The 16,059-nt window shown below is 39.9% G+C and overlaps 1 protein-coding gene across 2 annotated transcripts; it reads left to right on the top strand.

The window, feature by feature from the left end:
- The first annotated feature begins 1,076 nt into the window (after positions 1-1,076).
- On the top strand, positions 1,077-14,410 carry slc6a16a (solute carrier family 6 member 16a). Of its 2 annotated transcripts, none has more exons than XM_030735654.1 (12): positions 1,077-1,268; positions 5,190-5,415; positions 6,613-6,770; positions 7,519-7,645; positions 7,725-7,900; positions 9,127-9,237; positions 9,348-9,589; positions 9,733-9,913; positions 11,249-11,450; positions 11,594-11,753; positions 11,842-12,004; positions 13,464-14,410. In XM_030735654.1, the coding sequence occupies exons 1-12, from the start codon at positions 1,266-1,268 to the stop codon at positions 13,803-13,805; spliced, it is 2,091 nt and encodes a 696-aa protein (XP_030591514.1). In that variant the 5' UTR covers positions 1,077-1,265; the 3' UTR covers positions 13,806-14,410. The 2 variants fall into 2 exon arrangements, with proteins under 2 accessions (XP_030591514.1, XP_030591513.1); XM_030735653.1 differs by having other exon boundaries at positions 7,722-7,900.
- The last annotated feature ends 1,649 nt before the right edge of the window (positions 14,411-16,059 follow it).

Here is a 16,059-nt window from a genome sequence, read left to right as displayed (position 1 = left end):
TTTCAAGGATGTGTGCAAACATGACATTTTCCACATTTGGATTGTTCTAAAAAAAAAAAAAAAAAAGAGATTAACTTTACAGTCATTATTGCACAATGACAATGAGCGATGCAGCACATTTTCAGGTGCACAGTTAGTTTAGGACCTACTATCCTGCTGTGAGCGTTGTCTTGTAGAAGGGCACTTATAATCTGCATTCCAGCAGCAGGGATACTACTTCAGCACAAAGATGTCCACAGCAGGAAAACAGTGGAAATTTCTGCCCCACCACCTTTTTAATGTTCCTTTTAGTGAAAATCTGGCCCTTTTAAATGTCAGTAAGATTTGAACTTAAGAAACATGTTCAGTCACTTGAACTGCTACTACTCTGAATTATCGCAATTCTGATCACACTGCTGAACCACAAGTTTCAAGCCTTCCAAACAGTGGGTTATAATATGGCTGAGTTGGTGGAAGTTGTCATTGTGATACATTTTCTCCACTAGAGGGAGTGTCGCTTCTTTAAAACTGACACTATTCTGTAAGAATGGCCACAGCGGCTTTTTAATCCCGGTAATCCATGTCATGTTTATTTAAAATCAGCATTCATTTCTATGCAAAGCCCAAAATTTCGTTTCTGTGTTAGAGCATGTTATTTTTTTTCCACACAAAGCTTTTTACTTCACTTCTAACAGCTCCGTTACAAGGCCCACGTTATTACAATTTAGTAACTGAGCTGTGCCCACTGCACACAGACTATGAGACGTTTGGTTGTGCGTTTGTGTGCGCAAATAAAGGCACAGGTGGCGCAGTCTTCTGCGCTCTCTGGTTGAGTTTTAATGAATCTGCTAATGGCTTTTATTTATGCGTGTGACAGTAGCCTATAATTAAGTCTAGTGTGAGCAGTTCAGCATGTTCACATTCAAGCTGTGCAGGTTCCACACAGTAATCCAGCAGCAGTGTGTATTCTTGTGTTGCCGAGCCCCGCTTCCCATTTTGGGGAAGGGCAGCTCAGCCCCTTCAGTCTTCCCATTGGCTCAGCTCCTCTCCTTCGTTTCTTCTTGACTTTATGACCACGGTTTGTTCCAACTCACGAAACGTGGTCACAAGTTGTCAAACCTAGTCAAGGCTTTTGTCCCTTTGTCAGCTGTATCTGCTACTTTGATTGCTATCAAAATTTTTTAAAAAAGAAGGTTTTTAAAAATCAGCCCTGTGGGAAGAAGAGCAGAGAAACCAACACCGGGACTACTAGAAACTCTACTCCTCAGTGGGACCCTGCTGTCAGCATGGTATGTCCACAGCACATCGTTGTTTGACTTTTACTCTGTAATGCTGCAGCTTCGTCAGCTCTAATGTCAAACCTCCCCCTGCATATCTCATTCACGCTTTTCTTTTTTCAGTGGAAAAAAAAGCTTCTTGTTGTTCTTATTGTTTGTATTATGTACCGGTGGCGGACTCCTTTGCCAGTTATGTAATCAGTCATGTGCGCTTTAAACCTGTAGGCTGCCTCACTATGTCTAGGCTCGCCTATGGATTTTTACACAAGAATGCCTTCACTGTTTATATGTTGAGAAATAGCTCCACATCCAAAATCAGCAACTTTCAGGACAAAGAGTGTTTCTGCGGATGAAAACCACTGCTCAGTGAAATTAAGTATGGATTGCTGCATAAGCCAAGCTGCAGCCAAAAACACATTTAAACACTTTTTAAAAATATTTGTTCATCTTCTTTTTGTTTCGTTTTTGGGGTTTCGTGTGTTTTATGTTTGTTTGTTTGTTTTTTTGTCCACTCAAACTTTGGGCACTGGTGATAAAATCTGCCACAGTTGTTACACATTTATCTGATATGTGGATGCAAACGTCCTTAGAGATGAAAGGCTGCTCTCCAGCATCATGATAACAGTTCAGTTTTAAATAGGATATTTATGATGGAGTAAGGAGCAAGTTCAGCCCTTTGTTACTCAATGCAATTTTAAAGACTAATAAATAAATCTTTTTGTTTTAAACTGTATTGTAAAACCAGCTGCGTTCAGCGAAAGTTTCTGTGGTCATTTTATACTGTGGGTAGCAACAAGCAGCTGTCATGACTGACAGCTACTTAGGCTGTGCAATGCCACAGTGCTGAAGCCTATATGCACAGTGTAGTGTTATATTATGTAATGACTGAATAATGTGATTAACAGTGTATCCTTTTATAAGTGGTTGCATACATTTTTATGCACATCCATTTTTTTAAATTATGTTTACAAAAGACCAGCATCATCACTGCAACAGGCCAAGTACTGACCCCCCCCCCTTTTTTTTCTGTCATGGAAATTTTGCTGTTTGATTGTCATTTTGCAGCAGCTGGCATGAAAAACAATTTACGGTGCATTGCCAGCTAGCTGTTAGCCTGATGAGTATGAGTATTTATTTTACTCTTAAGAACTGGAGAGACTTTTACAGGAAAAAACATATTCCCACTCTTCTTCAGATGTGATATTGAAATGTAAAATTGAAAAGGAGTTTTATTCGAGCTGTTTGCAGGGGGCTGGGGAGTCTGTAAACTGAGAAGCACATGTTGACCTCATGTACTTTGAGACATTAGGCCACATAATGTGACTTTACTGCAGATCCAGTGTTATGACATTAAACTCAGAACTAAAGCATATGCTCCAAATGTAAAAGTGTGCAGTATTGTGTCTATCTATACTTTATGCACAGGATTCAGTGTGTTGTACTTATGTGTTTACTGATGGAGTAATTTTGTACCTTAAGGATAACTGAACCACTGCTGCATGATTTTGTGCAGAGTAGAAACATAGATGTGTGGTTGCTTGTTTTCCAACTGGTCCCTGGGATAGATGCTCACTGACCAGTGGACAAAAATTTACAACCACTGATTGTGTGTGTGTGTGTGTGTGTGTGTGTGTGTGTGTGTGTGTGTGTGTGTGTGTGTGTGTGTGTGTGTGTGTGTGTGTGTGTGTGCGTGTGTGCGTGCGTGCGTGCGTGCGTGCTGGGGTTTCTTGTGTAAGGAGGACAATTAGGGTTAACCAAGTATAGCAAAAGAGAAGGAAAGGGAAAAATACTGTAGTTCTTTTGAGAAACACTGCATAATGGCTTTCAAAGTTGGAAAATGAGTTTAAAATTACAAAAAATATCAGTCAAAAGTGGAAATAAACATTGAATACAAAGGCCTCATATGGCAAATGTGTGTATATTGCTGATCTTTTTGAGTAAACTACAAAACCAAATACAGATTTGTGTCCTTGTGGTTTTGTAATGGCAGATACACTAAAAGATTCAGGAATTTAACAATATCAACTTATATATACAGGTCCATATCAATGACAAATGTTTAGTTTTCCTTTGAAGACAGACATACACAGTATTGTGTAAAAGTCTTGCGTCACCCCTCATTTCTTTCTGTTTTGCTAGGAAAAAATTTTTGTAGTGATTTATTGAAACATCCAAACATTAATGGAAATACAGGATAAGAGGCAAAAACAGAGTTTGCACCATTCTAAGGAGCTTGAAAGTCAAGATTTGGGGTGACCATCTTTATTCTTCCACACAGCCTGAACTCTCTGAGGCAGCTTCCTTGTCATGTCTTTAAGTAGCCTTCAGGAATAGTTCTCCAGTCTTCTTGAAGGACATTCAAAGCTCTTCTTTGGATGTTGGCTGCCTGTTGTTCTGTTCTCTGTCAAGATGATCTTCAATAATGTTGTGGTCCAGGCTCTGGGGAGGCCAATCCATGACAGATAGTGTTCCAGTGTGTGCTTTTCTACCCAGTTTATCTATCAAGGAAATCATAATAGTGTATTCAGTAAAATTACATGACTAACCAAATAATCTACTAATCATTTTAGCTCTGTGTTGTTCTAAGGTAAGCAGTCAAATAAACTCACAGGAGTGTGTGAAGCGACTTTTTTCAATATTGTCCAACAGAACTCTTTTTATAGTTTGTAAATCATTTGGATCTGTAAAGCGTAATGAAGCTGTTGACTTTTTAGCTATTTGATCAGTATATCCTGATAGCTGAAGCCTAATAACTTTTTTCCTGTCTTGTTACCGACTGCGCCCACTTTGTGGTTTATCCATGCACCTCAGCACCACCCACAGTATGAACCAATGCAAGCCTAACACCTCCCAGTGGATTTCTCCCTCCCACTCCCACTCCCACTCCCAACCACACATCACTGTATGCCTGCTGTCCACCCTGCTTTTCCCTCCTTTCTATTTGTGCATGCATATTTTTGTCACAGTCTCACATTCTACGCATGTGGGCATAGATATTTCTGAAATCACCTGCCCTATCCGGGCATGTGTCTTGAACAGCCATGAACTCTTTCTGGGTCATACATCTTGTAATTTTCCATTCTAACCAGCTGATACCAGCAGGGCATGTGCAAATTATCCAGATAGGTCATGTTCTGAAGCCGGCTTGGCTTGTGTTAAGCCATTTTGGATCCAGCCTACTCATCTGAGCTGACTTGGAGTGTTCAGTGTTGAGGTGATTTAGCTGGTGATTTTCTACATGCTTTTATTTTCTTTTTCTCCTAAAAGGCACACCATGACCCTGGGGTTTATGCATATCTGCACATTATATGAAGGAAGATTCAGGTGATCCAATTAATCTGGATAATTTCATAATAACAAACCACAGTAAGAAACACAGATCCTTTACCTATGCATTCAATATGGATTTAAACTTGCCAGTCAGTGTCAGCCCTACTAATGAACACATGTGCTTACTGGTCAATCACAGTTAGTCTTCACCCCAGTGCTAAATATGCCAGCTGAATGACTTTAATGTCAAAGAGCATCAGCAGGAAATTTAGTGTTTGCATTAGTATTTTATTATACATCTAACACAGTAATAGGAGAATAAAGACTAAAGGTAAATGTACATTAATAGTACATTGTCTCACTGTTGTTGTTTTCAGTGACAGGTAAGGAGTGGTGGTCTGAGCTTAGACTACATATGACAGCATAACTACGAAGCCCCCCCCCCCATTGTGGTGCCTGATAAATTCAGTGTTTTTCTAGCCTAATTAATTTTTTTCCTTACATAATTCTGTACAGAGTAGTTTATCTCCACACATATTTTCTTGTGCAGAAATGTTGCTCAGCATAATGTCTTTGATTTTGTGTAGACTGTGACACGTCAGCCTGGAGCTTCTACTGATAATTGGTTTCATTTATCATATTACTTCTTCTGTTTATGACAAGACGGAGAAGCCTCCGCTGGACTGCAGCGAGGGCAGAACCTGGATGGAAGAAAGCCAGTCTCAGACTCAGCTTACAGCTGTGGATGGTCCTGATGGAGTTGAGACAGACGACGGAGACCGTCCGGCATGGGATTCTAAGATCCAATATGTTTTGGCCCAGGTGGGGTTCAGCGTGGGGTTAGGGAATGTGTGGAGGTTTCCATACCTTTGCCACCAAAATGGAGGAGGTGAGTGTTAAAAGAAGATTAGCAGGTTTAGACTGATTAACTTAATGGCTGTTTTGATGCCAAAGCAACACAACACATAAAATCACCAAAATTGCTTGAATAAAAGTGAATTTTAATATAAACAAGCTGCAGGACCTCAAAAAACTAGAGCGCTTTCTACTACAGCGCAGTAATAATATGATAATACTGGGTAATAATAGGAGATAGCACCTTATTACCACTTAATTACCAACGTAATAGCCAGGGATATACAAGTAATTATCTTGTATTTACAGTGGTTATGGTTAAGTAATATATTAAATTTATGGGAAATTTAACAGGCCAGAAACTGGGGGTAATAATGTGAAAACAAATATGCCTATGAGGCAAAAAAACAATTAGTAATAATATCGTAATATATTAAAATGACAAAAATCTGTGCATTACAATTTTGATATACGGACTTGTGGTAGTAACCTCATAATAATGTTATATTGGTTGATGAGTTAACATTTTAGCATACTAATACCATATTATAATGCTGGAATTAATCCTATCTTATGTCCCCAGCATTCTTCTTTGTTTGAAGGCAGCAGTGTAAATATTATGTTCAATGTTGTGGCATTATTACGTGGATACATGTGTGGTAGTTCCTGTGTAATAACCAGGAATCAGGGCTGCAAAATGCAAAACTGTCTATTTCTAGTGATGTTAACACCCTATTAAAACAAATTTCAAGAAGTGTGATGATTACCTGGAAATATATGTGGTAGTTTATCTGTGATAACCTGAAACCAGGGCTTCATTTTTTTTTCTACGATAACTTAAAAGTCATTGTGATTGAAGCTGACTATTATTAGAGAAGAACAGATTTCCAAACTAGATTTTGTATGCCTTTATTTATAGGACATTGCACTTTTACAACACATACTTCCAGCCTGTTTGAGACTGAGAGACTCCAAGTATGTCTTGGAAAAGTTGTTAGCACAGAAATTCACTTATTTTTTCCAGCCTCAGTTGTGAATTATGAGTCTATATTTAATACAGAAAAGAAATGTAGAACTGTTTTTTGTCATGTGTTTAGTTAGATTGCGTTTTCTTGTAACTGGGACTTAGAGGAAGATCAGTATTAAATTTGTAAATGCAAACTTTTTTCCTGGAACTATTGGTAACTTTAGCTTTGCTGTTAAAGTATACCTCCTCCTCCTTGCCTTCCAGGGGCCTTCATGCTGCTGTATGTTTTTCTTTTGCTGGTTGTGGGGGTTCCACTGTTTTTTATGGAGTTGGCGGCTGGCCAGAGCATTCGACAGGGCAGCATTGGTGTATGGAAACACATCTCCCCAAAGCTGGGAGGGATTGGCTACTCCAGCTGCATGGTGAGCATATTCATTTTTTTGTTTTTGTTTTTTTGGGGGGGGGGTTCTGTGTTTGAAACCAGCCTGTTCATGTATCTATGTATGTTAAGTTGCATTTTGGATGATTTGTTAAGTGGGGCAGAAGAAAGCAAGAAAGCCTGTTCTCCACCTTTATACGACCCCTTAACTGTGAAAAGTTGGTGTTTGTACGCCATCACAATGATTACTCATAGCTTCGTACAAGGCTGCTGGTTTAACAGCTTTCTTGCTTTTTCAAGTCAACACGTGCCACCCTCTTAGTCACCTTTTTGTAAACCTTTTTTCTATATCCAGCTACGCTTCATGTGTGTATATATATACTCACACACTCACATGCTGTAACATGAGAAAGACAGTGTGCCGTACGTCTGTGCTGGCAGTTGATTGTGTAACAAGATGGGGAAAGCACAGAGTGCCCAAGAACTTTTTGTATGTATACAACACACAGAAACGTACAACTTGATAGCCTGTGCCTCTTATAAAACGCGTTTGTCTTAGTCAAGGTCAGCGTCACAAACCTTATGTCTGCATTCCCTGGGTTAATCATAACTAGAAGAACACACACGTAGAGAAGCATAACATTACACTGGAGCTCCATCCTATTTTAAGTCATTTTAGGTCTCACAAAACACATTTTCAAACAATCTGCAGCACAACATATTTAATCCGGTATATTTAATAATGATAATTTATTGAGTGAAGCAGTAATAAACCCCTTCTTCTTCCCCAGGTCTGTTTTTATATGGCTTTGTACTACAATGTTATCATTGCGTGGAGCCTGTTCTACATGGGTAACTCTTTTCGGTATCCTCTGCCATGGGAGCAGTGTCCAACTGATGTAGCCAGTAATGGCACAGGTAATCACATAACTGACAAGTGCAATGAGATGAAGTCCAAAAACTTATAAATCTATAGTGTTGTTTTCTCAATCAGTAGTGAAAGAATGTGCAGGCAGCTCCCCGACGTCGTATTTCTGGTTTCGGAAAGCTCTTAACATCACAAATTCCATTGAAGAATCTGGAGGGTTTAACGCCGTCATGACGGGCTGTTTATTGGCCTCTTGGGCAATTGTTTCCTTGGCAATGATAAAGGGCATCAAGTCTTCTGCAAAGGTAAGTGAAGGCCAGCCCCAACTTTAGCAATAACACACACAGGCTTGTACTATTTTACAGGATTAAGGCAAATCTTGGGAAATCACTCTTATCTCTCAGCCAGTATCTCTATTCAGACACTAGCATTAGTGCACTTCTATATATTACACTGTGTTCATTGTTCTTACTTGATTGAAATTCATCAAAATTAATGTATGGAAATGTTGCATTAGTTGCTACATTTTAGATATTTGAAGCTTGATGAACATCTGATGATACTAAAATCTTCTATATTGAAAACACTTCAAAAGTTTTTAGTGGGTCCTTCCGACTAAAAACATTACTGTGGCTCAGATGGTAGAGCAGGCTGTGTACCCACTGGAAGGTTGGTGGAAAAATGCTCAGCTCCTCCAGTCTGCATGTCAGGGTATCCTTGATAAGATGCTGAACCCCCGTCATGCTCCTGATGCATAAGTTTGTGAATGTTAGCAAAAAGCGCTGAGGAAAAGATAAAGCATTATGTGAATGAGAGTTGTAGTAGGAAGCATTTTGAGTGCTCAACTTGAGTAGAAAGGTGCTATATACGTACCAGTCCATGTACAATGGTAGATGGCCATAAAGGCGACCACAGCTTTACATGTGGCTGTTCAGCCAAATAGTGCACCTACCCAGCAAACAGTTTGATGCTGAATAACTGTCGGCTGGCAGTCTTTTCTCAATGTCCAGTCATTGTTGAAAAAAGCACCAAAATGAAAGTAGAACCGACATCGTGGACGTTACCACAGCATTGGTTCAAGCTTCATCTTCAGCGTTGCATGCACATCCTTGACTTTGTGGTCAAGAATTGTTTTCTGCTATCTCTTTATTGATTAGAATCAAATCAAATCAAAAAGCTTCTGGATAGAACAAACGAGAAGAAATAAAAAAAACAACAACACCTCCATGGTGAGTCAGACTCAGCCCCTCAAATTTGGGTCCACCAAGTTATCCTACTAAAGCGCTCTAAATTCTACTCTACTCTTGTTGTGAATCGGTGCTATATATAAAAAAAAGTGAATAGAATATTAGTTGTTGTTTAAAACAAAGCAAACACAATTGCATTGCTGTAGTGGCTCTGATATCTGGGAGTCCAGTACATCAAATGTGAAGGACAGACACGAGAAAAATAAATGAGCATATTTTAACAAAATGTTGAACTTTTCTTTTAATATTTTCTGTCTGTTTTTCATTTCTTTTTCCAATCTTAGGTGATGTACTTTTCCTCTGTTTTTCCCTACGTGGTGCTTTTTATTTTCCTCATCAGAGGGTTACTGTTGGACGGTGCCGTGGAAGGAATCACCTACATGTTTTATCCTAAAGTAAGCACACTGTTAAATCACGTTCATGTGAAAAAATCTTCATAGAACATTTTAAGGGTTGAAAAACACCATTTCAACCTAAAGAGAATTTTATTTTGTTGTATTTGTAGCTGGAAATCTGGGGTAATCTGCAGGTGTGGCGACAGGCTGCTACACAAGTGTTTTTTGCCCTCGGCCTGGGTTATGGCTCTGTTATCGCGTACTCCTCCTACAATCCAGTCCACAACAACTGCCACAGGGATGCGCTGATGGTCTCCTGCATCAACTTCATGACATCTGTGCTGGCCTCACTAGTGGTTTTCGTTGTGCTAGGTTTCCGTGCCAAGAACATTGCACTGCGCTGCGTGGCTGAGTACGGATGTGTGTGTATGAGTGTGCGTGATTAAAAACAATCCCAATCCAACTGCTGAGGATCTTGGGTTGACAAACTCTTAGAACGGTGGACTGTTTGATTGTGTTTCTTATATTAATTAATTTTGTTTTTAACTTTTCCAGAAATCTTGGTGTATTAAACACAATGGCATCCAGTGGATCTGACCAGCACTGGTGGCCATGGTTCAACATGACAGATGCAAGCTCTGTGACTATAGATGAGTACAGACAGTGGTACCAACACTACAGCTCCATGGTGGGCCCTAAAATCACTGACTGCAGTCTGGAGCAGGAGATGAATAAGGTAATCTTGAGATATTAGCAAGTCACAGCTTTACTTCACAGTGAGGTAAATCCAGAAGAGACCTTCAGAACAGCAACGTGATTAAAGCAATAAAACAAGCAACTTGAGGCATGTAGTTTCAAAGATAAGATTAAAAAAACAAACAGATCTGACTTTTGCCATAGCTTACAGGAACCTAAGAAGCTGAAATTAGAATATATAGTGTAGCTTGTAGAATGATAAGAAGGTAGGACTACACATCTATGAGCGAGTGTGCAGATTAGGAGACTAGCTGTTCTGTATTAGGCTACATTTTAACAAGAGGTATGTCCAATACTAAAGAGTGGTGACTGGTATTAAATCGGGCTTTTAATGTGGTATTTAGATGCAGTTCTAGCCTGTTTTGTATCATTGGGGGAACTTCTGATTTTTGAAAAAGATGCTCCATTCTTCCATCCATCCATCTTCTTCCACTTATCCGGGGGTTGGGTCGCAGGGGCAGCAGCCTAAGCAAAGAACCCGAGACCTCTCTTTCCCCAGCCTCCTCCACCAGCTCATCCGGGGGGGGGGGGGGGGGGGGGGGGGGCAAAGGTGTTCCCAGGCCAGCCGAGAGATATCATCTCTCCAGCGTGTCCTGGGTCTGCCCCGTGGCCTCCTCCTGGAAGGACATGCCCGAAACACATCTCCTAAGAGGCGCCCAGGAGACATCCTAGTCAGATGCCCGAACCACCTCAACTGGCTCCTTTTGATATGGAGGAGCCAGTTGAGGTTTCATTCTTCCAGTACCACAAAATGTTTTGCTTTTAGTCCCTTTTAAAGAACACTTTGTATAAGCGAAAGAACTGCAGGTGTCCTACGAGACACAAGATACTGGATTGCTTAAAGGAATTCAGGGACCAAAGGTGAACATTTCAGTAACAATTGTATGTAGGCGCTGATGTTCCCAGGACCTATGAGGAATCTGGGAGGTGCCATAAAATATCCAGCAGGCAAGAGGGTGAAAATGTATTGGACACTGAATCTTGCTGGTTTCTAGGAAGAATGGAAGCAAGCTGTGATAGAAAGGAAAGAAAGGAGAAACTAAAGAAACAGAAGAAGAGGTACAAAAAGTCATGTTATCTCACAGTGTTTATTTAATTTTTTTTTTTTTTTAAAGGCTTATTCTCTGTGCTGTCAAGCTGAAAAGCATTTTTTTTTTAGCATGTGGTACCAAAGAAGCACAGGTATACTTGTATAGGTTGCCTCTAAAAACAGCACTAACAGTTAACTTGCATTTGTTGTCTGTCAGACTGAGTGGATCCTGCTTATTCTGACATGTTTCCATTATCTGTCGGTCTTCCCTTTGTGTGCGTTCAGGGTGTCGAAGGGACAGGCCTGGCATTCATAGCATTCACTGAGGTGATGGCATTCTTCCCAGCCAGCCCCTTCTGGTCCACTTTGTTTTTCCTCATGCTGCTCAACCTGGGCCTCAGCACCATGTTTGGAACCATGCAGGGAATCCTCACACCTCTCATGGACAATTTCAGCCTCTTGGGGCGCCACCGGACCCTACTCACGAGTAATACAGATAAAGTCACATGTTCAAACTGTGCTGCTGTATTTTATTTTTTTAATAAAACTACATAACTAAGAAAGAAAGTACATGTTTTTCATAGTGCAGTGGTGTGTTATGAGATAAATACATATTTTCTGTTTTTTTAGTGTCCATCTGTGCTGTGGGGTTCCTTCTAGGATTACTGTTCACTCAGTGTTCTGGCAACTATTTTGTGACCATGTTTGACGACTACTCTGCAACCCTGCCCTTGATCATTGTGGTCATTTTTGAAACCATTAGTGTGGCGTGGGTTTATGGAACAGATCGGTAAGAAACAATATACAAATATACAAATTTTTGTCTTTATGTTATATCAAAAAGATGCACCTTATGTAAATCATTTTGATGACTGCAGCTTCTTGGATGATATTGAAGTAATGCTCAAATGGCGCCCTCCAGTGGTGTACAAGTACCTTTGGAAATATGTTTGCTTGCTGTCGATGGTCACTCTTCTGGCAGCCAGTTTGTTGCGCATGATCTTCAAACGGCCCACGTACACCGCCTGGAATCAGAGCACGGTAAAATCTTTGATTGTATCTTGTTACTTATACAGTGCTTTTCTACTCTGAGCACTCAAAGCACTTTTTACTACAAGCCACAATCAGGTACTTCTGCTTCCTCCCACAGTCCAAAGATGCATTTTAGGTCCCTGATGATGCTAAATTGGCTCTAGCTGTAATTATGAGTTTTTCTCGATGGGTTTGTGACTGGCAGCCTGCCCAGGGTGTACCCCACATCTCTCCCTATGACCTCAGGAATAGTCTCCAGCCTCTCTGTGACCCTGATCTGCATACGCAGTTAATACAGTGAATGGAAAAAAAATTGTAAAAAATAGATTTTTAACTTCTTGTTCCCTCTCGCTTTTTTTTTTTTTTTTTTTTTTTTTTTTTTTAAAGCAAAACTTCATTTTAAACGGCAACTGTCAACTCGGAGCTGTACATTTAGTAGCCTAGCATTCAGTGGTTTAAGCGTTGGTAATTTGGATTGATTAATTATTTTATATCAATCAATTGTACAAAATGGCAGACCCTCACAAGAAAAAACTAATTTGTAGCTATCCAAATAATTATGTAGGTCTAGACTGTCATGACTGAGGAGATCTGGTCGACTCAAAATGCAGACACGTAAATCAGAGTTGAGTGCATTTATTTACAGCAAAAGGTAAGCAGCATATAATAATGGGAGGGTCAAAGGTTAGTGGCTTCTGATGTTTGCAGTAGTCTGATCCAAAGCTCACAGCTCTAAGTCACAATCCATCAGAGCCACCAGAATAACAGAGCCTCTGTTTCTTCACTCCACAAACTCACTCACTCTCAGGAACACACTCAGGGTCCGGATTTCCTGTACAGAAGGAGACAAAGGGTTACAAAGGTCTTCTGGTAGCCAGCAAGAAGCAACACACAATGCACAACCACTGGAGAGCCAATTTCACTGACTAGGTGTGGGTAACAATCCAGTAGTCCGTCTCCCTCCAGCTTAGGTAGGAACTGCTGATCACCAAATCACCAACAGCTGCAGTAATCTGCCCGGGTGCTGGGCCAATGAGAGCTGGAGGAAGACCCGTCTCTAAAACACAGGGAGTGGTTAGACGACATATACACAACAGAACAGAGAGAGAGCCAGAGTGAGAGAGCGAGAGAGAGAGAGAGACCATGACACTATCCGGCATGTGCTCCACAACAATATCTCTGTAGCTATATATATAGTGGAGATGAGACCCAAATCTAATGGAGAATAAATTTAAATTTGTTTCTAAAGAAAATCTGTTTAGGCATTTGTTGTAGCATCAACTTGTTCATCTGATAATTGTACTCATATGCTTTTAGATTATGTGATATCATATTGCTTAATTATCATTTATCTTCTTATTAATGTCATAGTTTCTGTAAGTCTCACAAATAAGCCATACATACGAACAGTCAAAGGTAATTCTGCCTGTGCTTTTCACCGATCAGCTCTGTGTCTTTGCCTCTTCAGGCTTCAGAGATGACCCTTGAGTACCCTGGCTGGGCCCTGGTTATGATCATCATGCTCATACTATTTGCCAGCTTGCCTGTACCTGTTGGCTACATCCATTCCTTCGTGAAGAACCGCCGGGTCCGTAGCACTCCCTCCCAGGATGAGGTTGGCCAGGAAATGTGTCGTGAGTTGTACACCAAGTGCAGCTCCACTGAGCAGCTTGATTCCCATTCTCGTCGAGTCCCCTCTGAAGAAGATGAGGTTCATCCCAGGCCCGTCTTCCTTTCGGTGAGCAACGAACACTACCAGCTCCTTTCCCAGCAGGAGGACGATGACGAGGAGCAAGACACAAGGGTGTGAGCATGGTGGTCAGAAGGAAGTTGCTTGTAAAAGGACAAAATACAGCTATGAAGAAAAATACAAAGACTAGAAACTAAAGCAAGTAGAGGCATGAACAGCATTAGCCTTGGGTTATAAATCTTTATATTCCATAAACTGTAAAGCTTTGACAAGCCAAAGTTGTTTTAAATCTGTATTTATATCGTGCTCCTAGTGCCTCCCTCCATTTGTTTTCTGAACCATCTTTGCTGTTCAGAAGATAAAAAGAGTTGTATTTAAAAAAAATGAAGATGAGGCTGCTGTATTTGGTGAGACAGTTAATGGAAGGATTTGGAGCAGGAAACATATCTAACACGTTGGCGTCAGTCACAGCTTTTCTGTCTGGTGAATTGTGGAATGCAGCAACTCATGAAAATGTTCATATGATTTTTTTAGCTACAGTAAAAGTTAAATATGTATTTGCATGAAAACATTCTAGCTTGAGAAACTGTGATGTGTTTGCATGTGTATGTATGTGTGTGTTTAAATGTTGTGAATCAAGCTGGTTTTGAAATGTAATTTTTTCTTTTTTTTTTTTTTTGTATTCTCACAATTTTACCTCAGAAGACAGATGTTTGTACATTTGTTCAGAAAAAATGTGCAGTAGCAGTATTTTTACTGTATTTTAATAAACCTCTAGGTGGCCGCAGCCTGATTCTGTGCCTTTTTTTATGATGCACAGCTCATCTCACACTTTTTTCTGCTGTTGACACCTTTAAAATCTGATATTTGTTTTGGGTAAGAAAAGAGCAGCTAATATTTGGCTGCTTTGTTTTTCCCTTTCTGTGTGGTTTGTTTGTTTTTTACTATGCAAAAAGAGATATGTATAATTAGTGCCAGTGTTTTCACATTACTTGTGCAGCTTGAATCCTGGATTCAAAAGTATGTCCTATTTTTGTGTAGCAAGTAATTTCCCAGGCTACATTTTTATATTTGCATGCCCTCTTAGGAAGATTTTGTTTGGCCTTTAACCTTGAAATTTTAAATATTTTATTGAAATTTACTAAACTAGGTGTACTTAAGAATTGTGGGTCTATCAGTGTTATAAATTGACTGAACTCTTCATGATGAACATGAGTTATAATATCCAGATGAGAAAGACGTAGTTCAAATGGTTACATTTAGATATTAGTTGGCCGGTCTCTCAGACATGAATTAAGCCTAGTCCTAAACTAAGGGTCTCAAACCTGAGGCTTCAGAGCTACACACGGCTCTTCTGCCCATCTCCAGTGGTTCCCTGTGGTGATAAAAACTCATCTGAATAACGTCCTCATATTTATTAAATATGAGGATGAAGTTTATTAAAACTTTTCTAGTTTTACAGACCACTCAACGTGGTTTAGATTTCAAGTCACACTTTTAACCAGACATTCATATGGCACTTTATTCTATACACTTAAAGCACTTTATCTACCTCACATTCACAGTTACAGCCAGTTTAGAATCACCACTTAACCTAACATGCATGGAAGCTGGAGTACCCAAAGGAAACTCATCCAGGTACAAGGAGAACATGCAGTATGCTGCATCAGCACCAAGAAATGAGCAAAATGTCAAAAAAAAAAGGGGGGGGGGGGTGGAAAAATGTTTGTAGAACAAGCACACTGGACCTGTTATAGAAAAGTATGGAAGTATTTAAGGAAGGATACGAGAAACAGAGCAATCTGTAAATCAGAGAGAAATCCGAGGACATCGGTTCAGCTCCAGCTCAGCTGCTTTACGTTTTATATTTGTTATAACAGTAGAATCCTTTCATTTTTGATTAATTTTGCACAAACACAGCTCAAAGTGGCCTTTAAAGCAGGTCTATACTACAGTATATGTGAGTGTTTTTCATGGTTCAAATGTGCCTTTGGGGTGGCTGTGCAAGTAAGCATTGTCTGAGCATCAGTCTATTTTCCTATTATTTCTGGCCATTTGGTGAATACAAACGTATTTAAGGTTAAATTTAGCCCCTCAGGATTGTTATTTAAAAAAAAAAAAAACAATCCTGGTGATTTTCCTTTGCTGGAGGACCAAAACCTCGTTAGTGGATGTCACAAATGTTTATATGAAAAATTTTGCACATTCGCATTGTACATTGTACTGAACTATCAGCTCTTCTCTTTTTTCCTACCACTTCAACCATACACACAAAACAAGGAATACATTATCGCCCATCTTGTTTATTTATTTATTTATTTTCACGGCTTTTTTCATCGCCAAGGACGGCAGTGAGCATCGTCTAGTGTTTGGA

The sequence above is a fragment of the Archocentrus centrarchus genome, chromosome 8 (genome assembly GCF_007364275.1).
Source record: "Archocentrus centrarchus isolate MPI-CPG fArcCen1 chromosome 8, fArcCen1, whole genome shotgun sequence".
Lineage (NCBI taxonomy): Eukaryota > Metazoa > Chordata > Actinopteri > Cichliformes > Cichlidae > Archocentrus > Archocentrus centrarchus.
The sequence above is the reverse complement of the archived record's forward strand: the minus strand, read 5'-3'. Positions and strand labels throughout refer to the sequence as shown.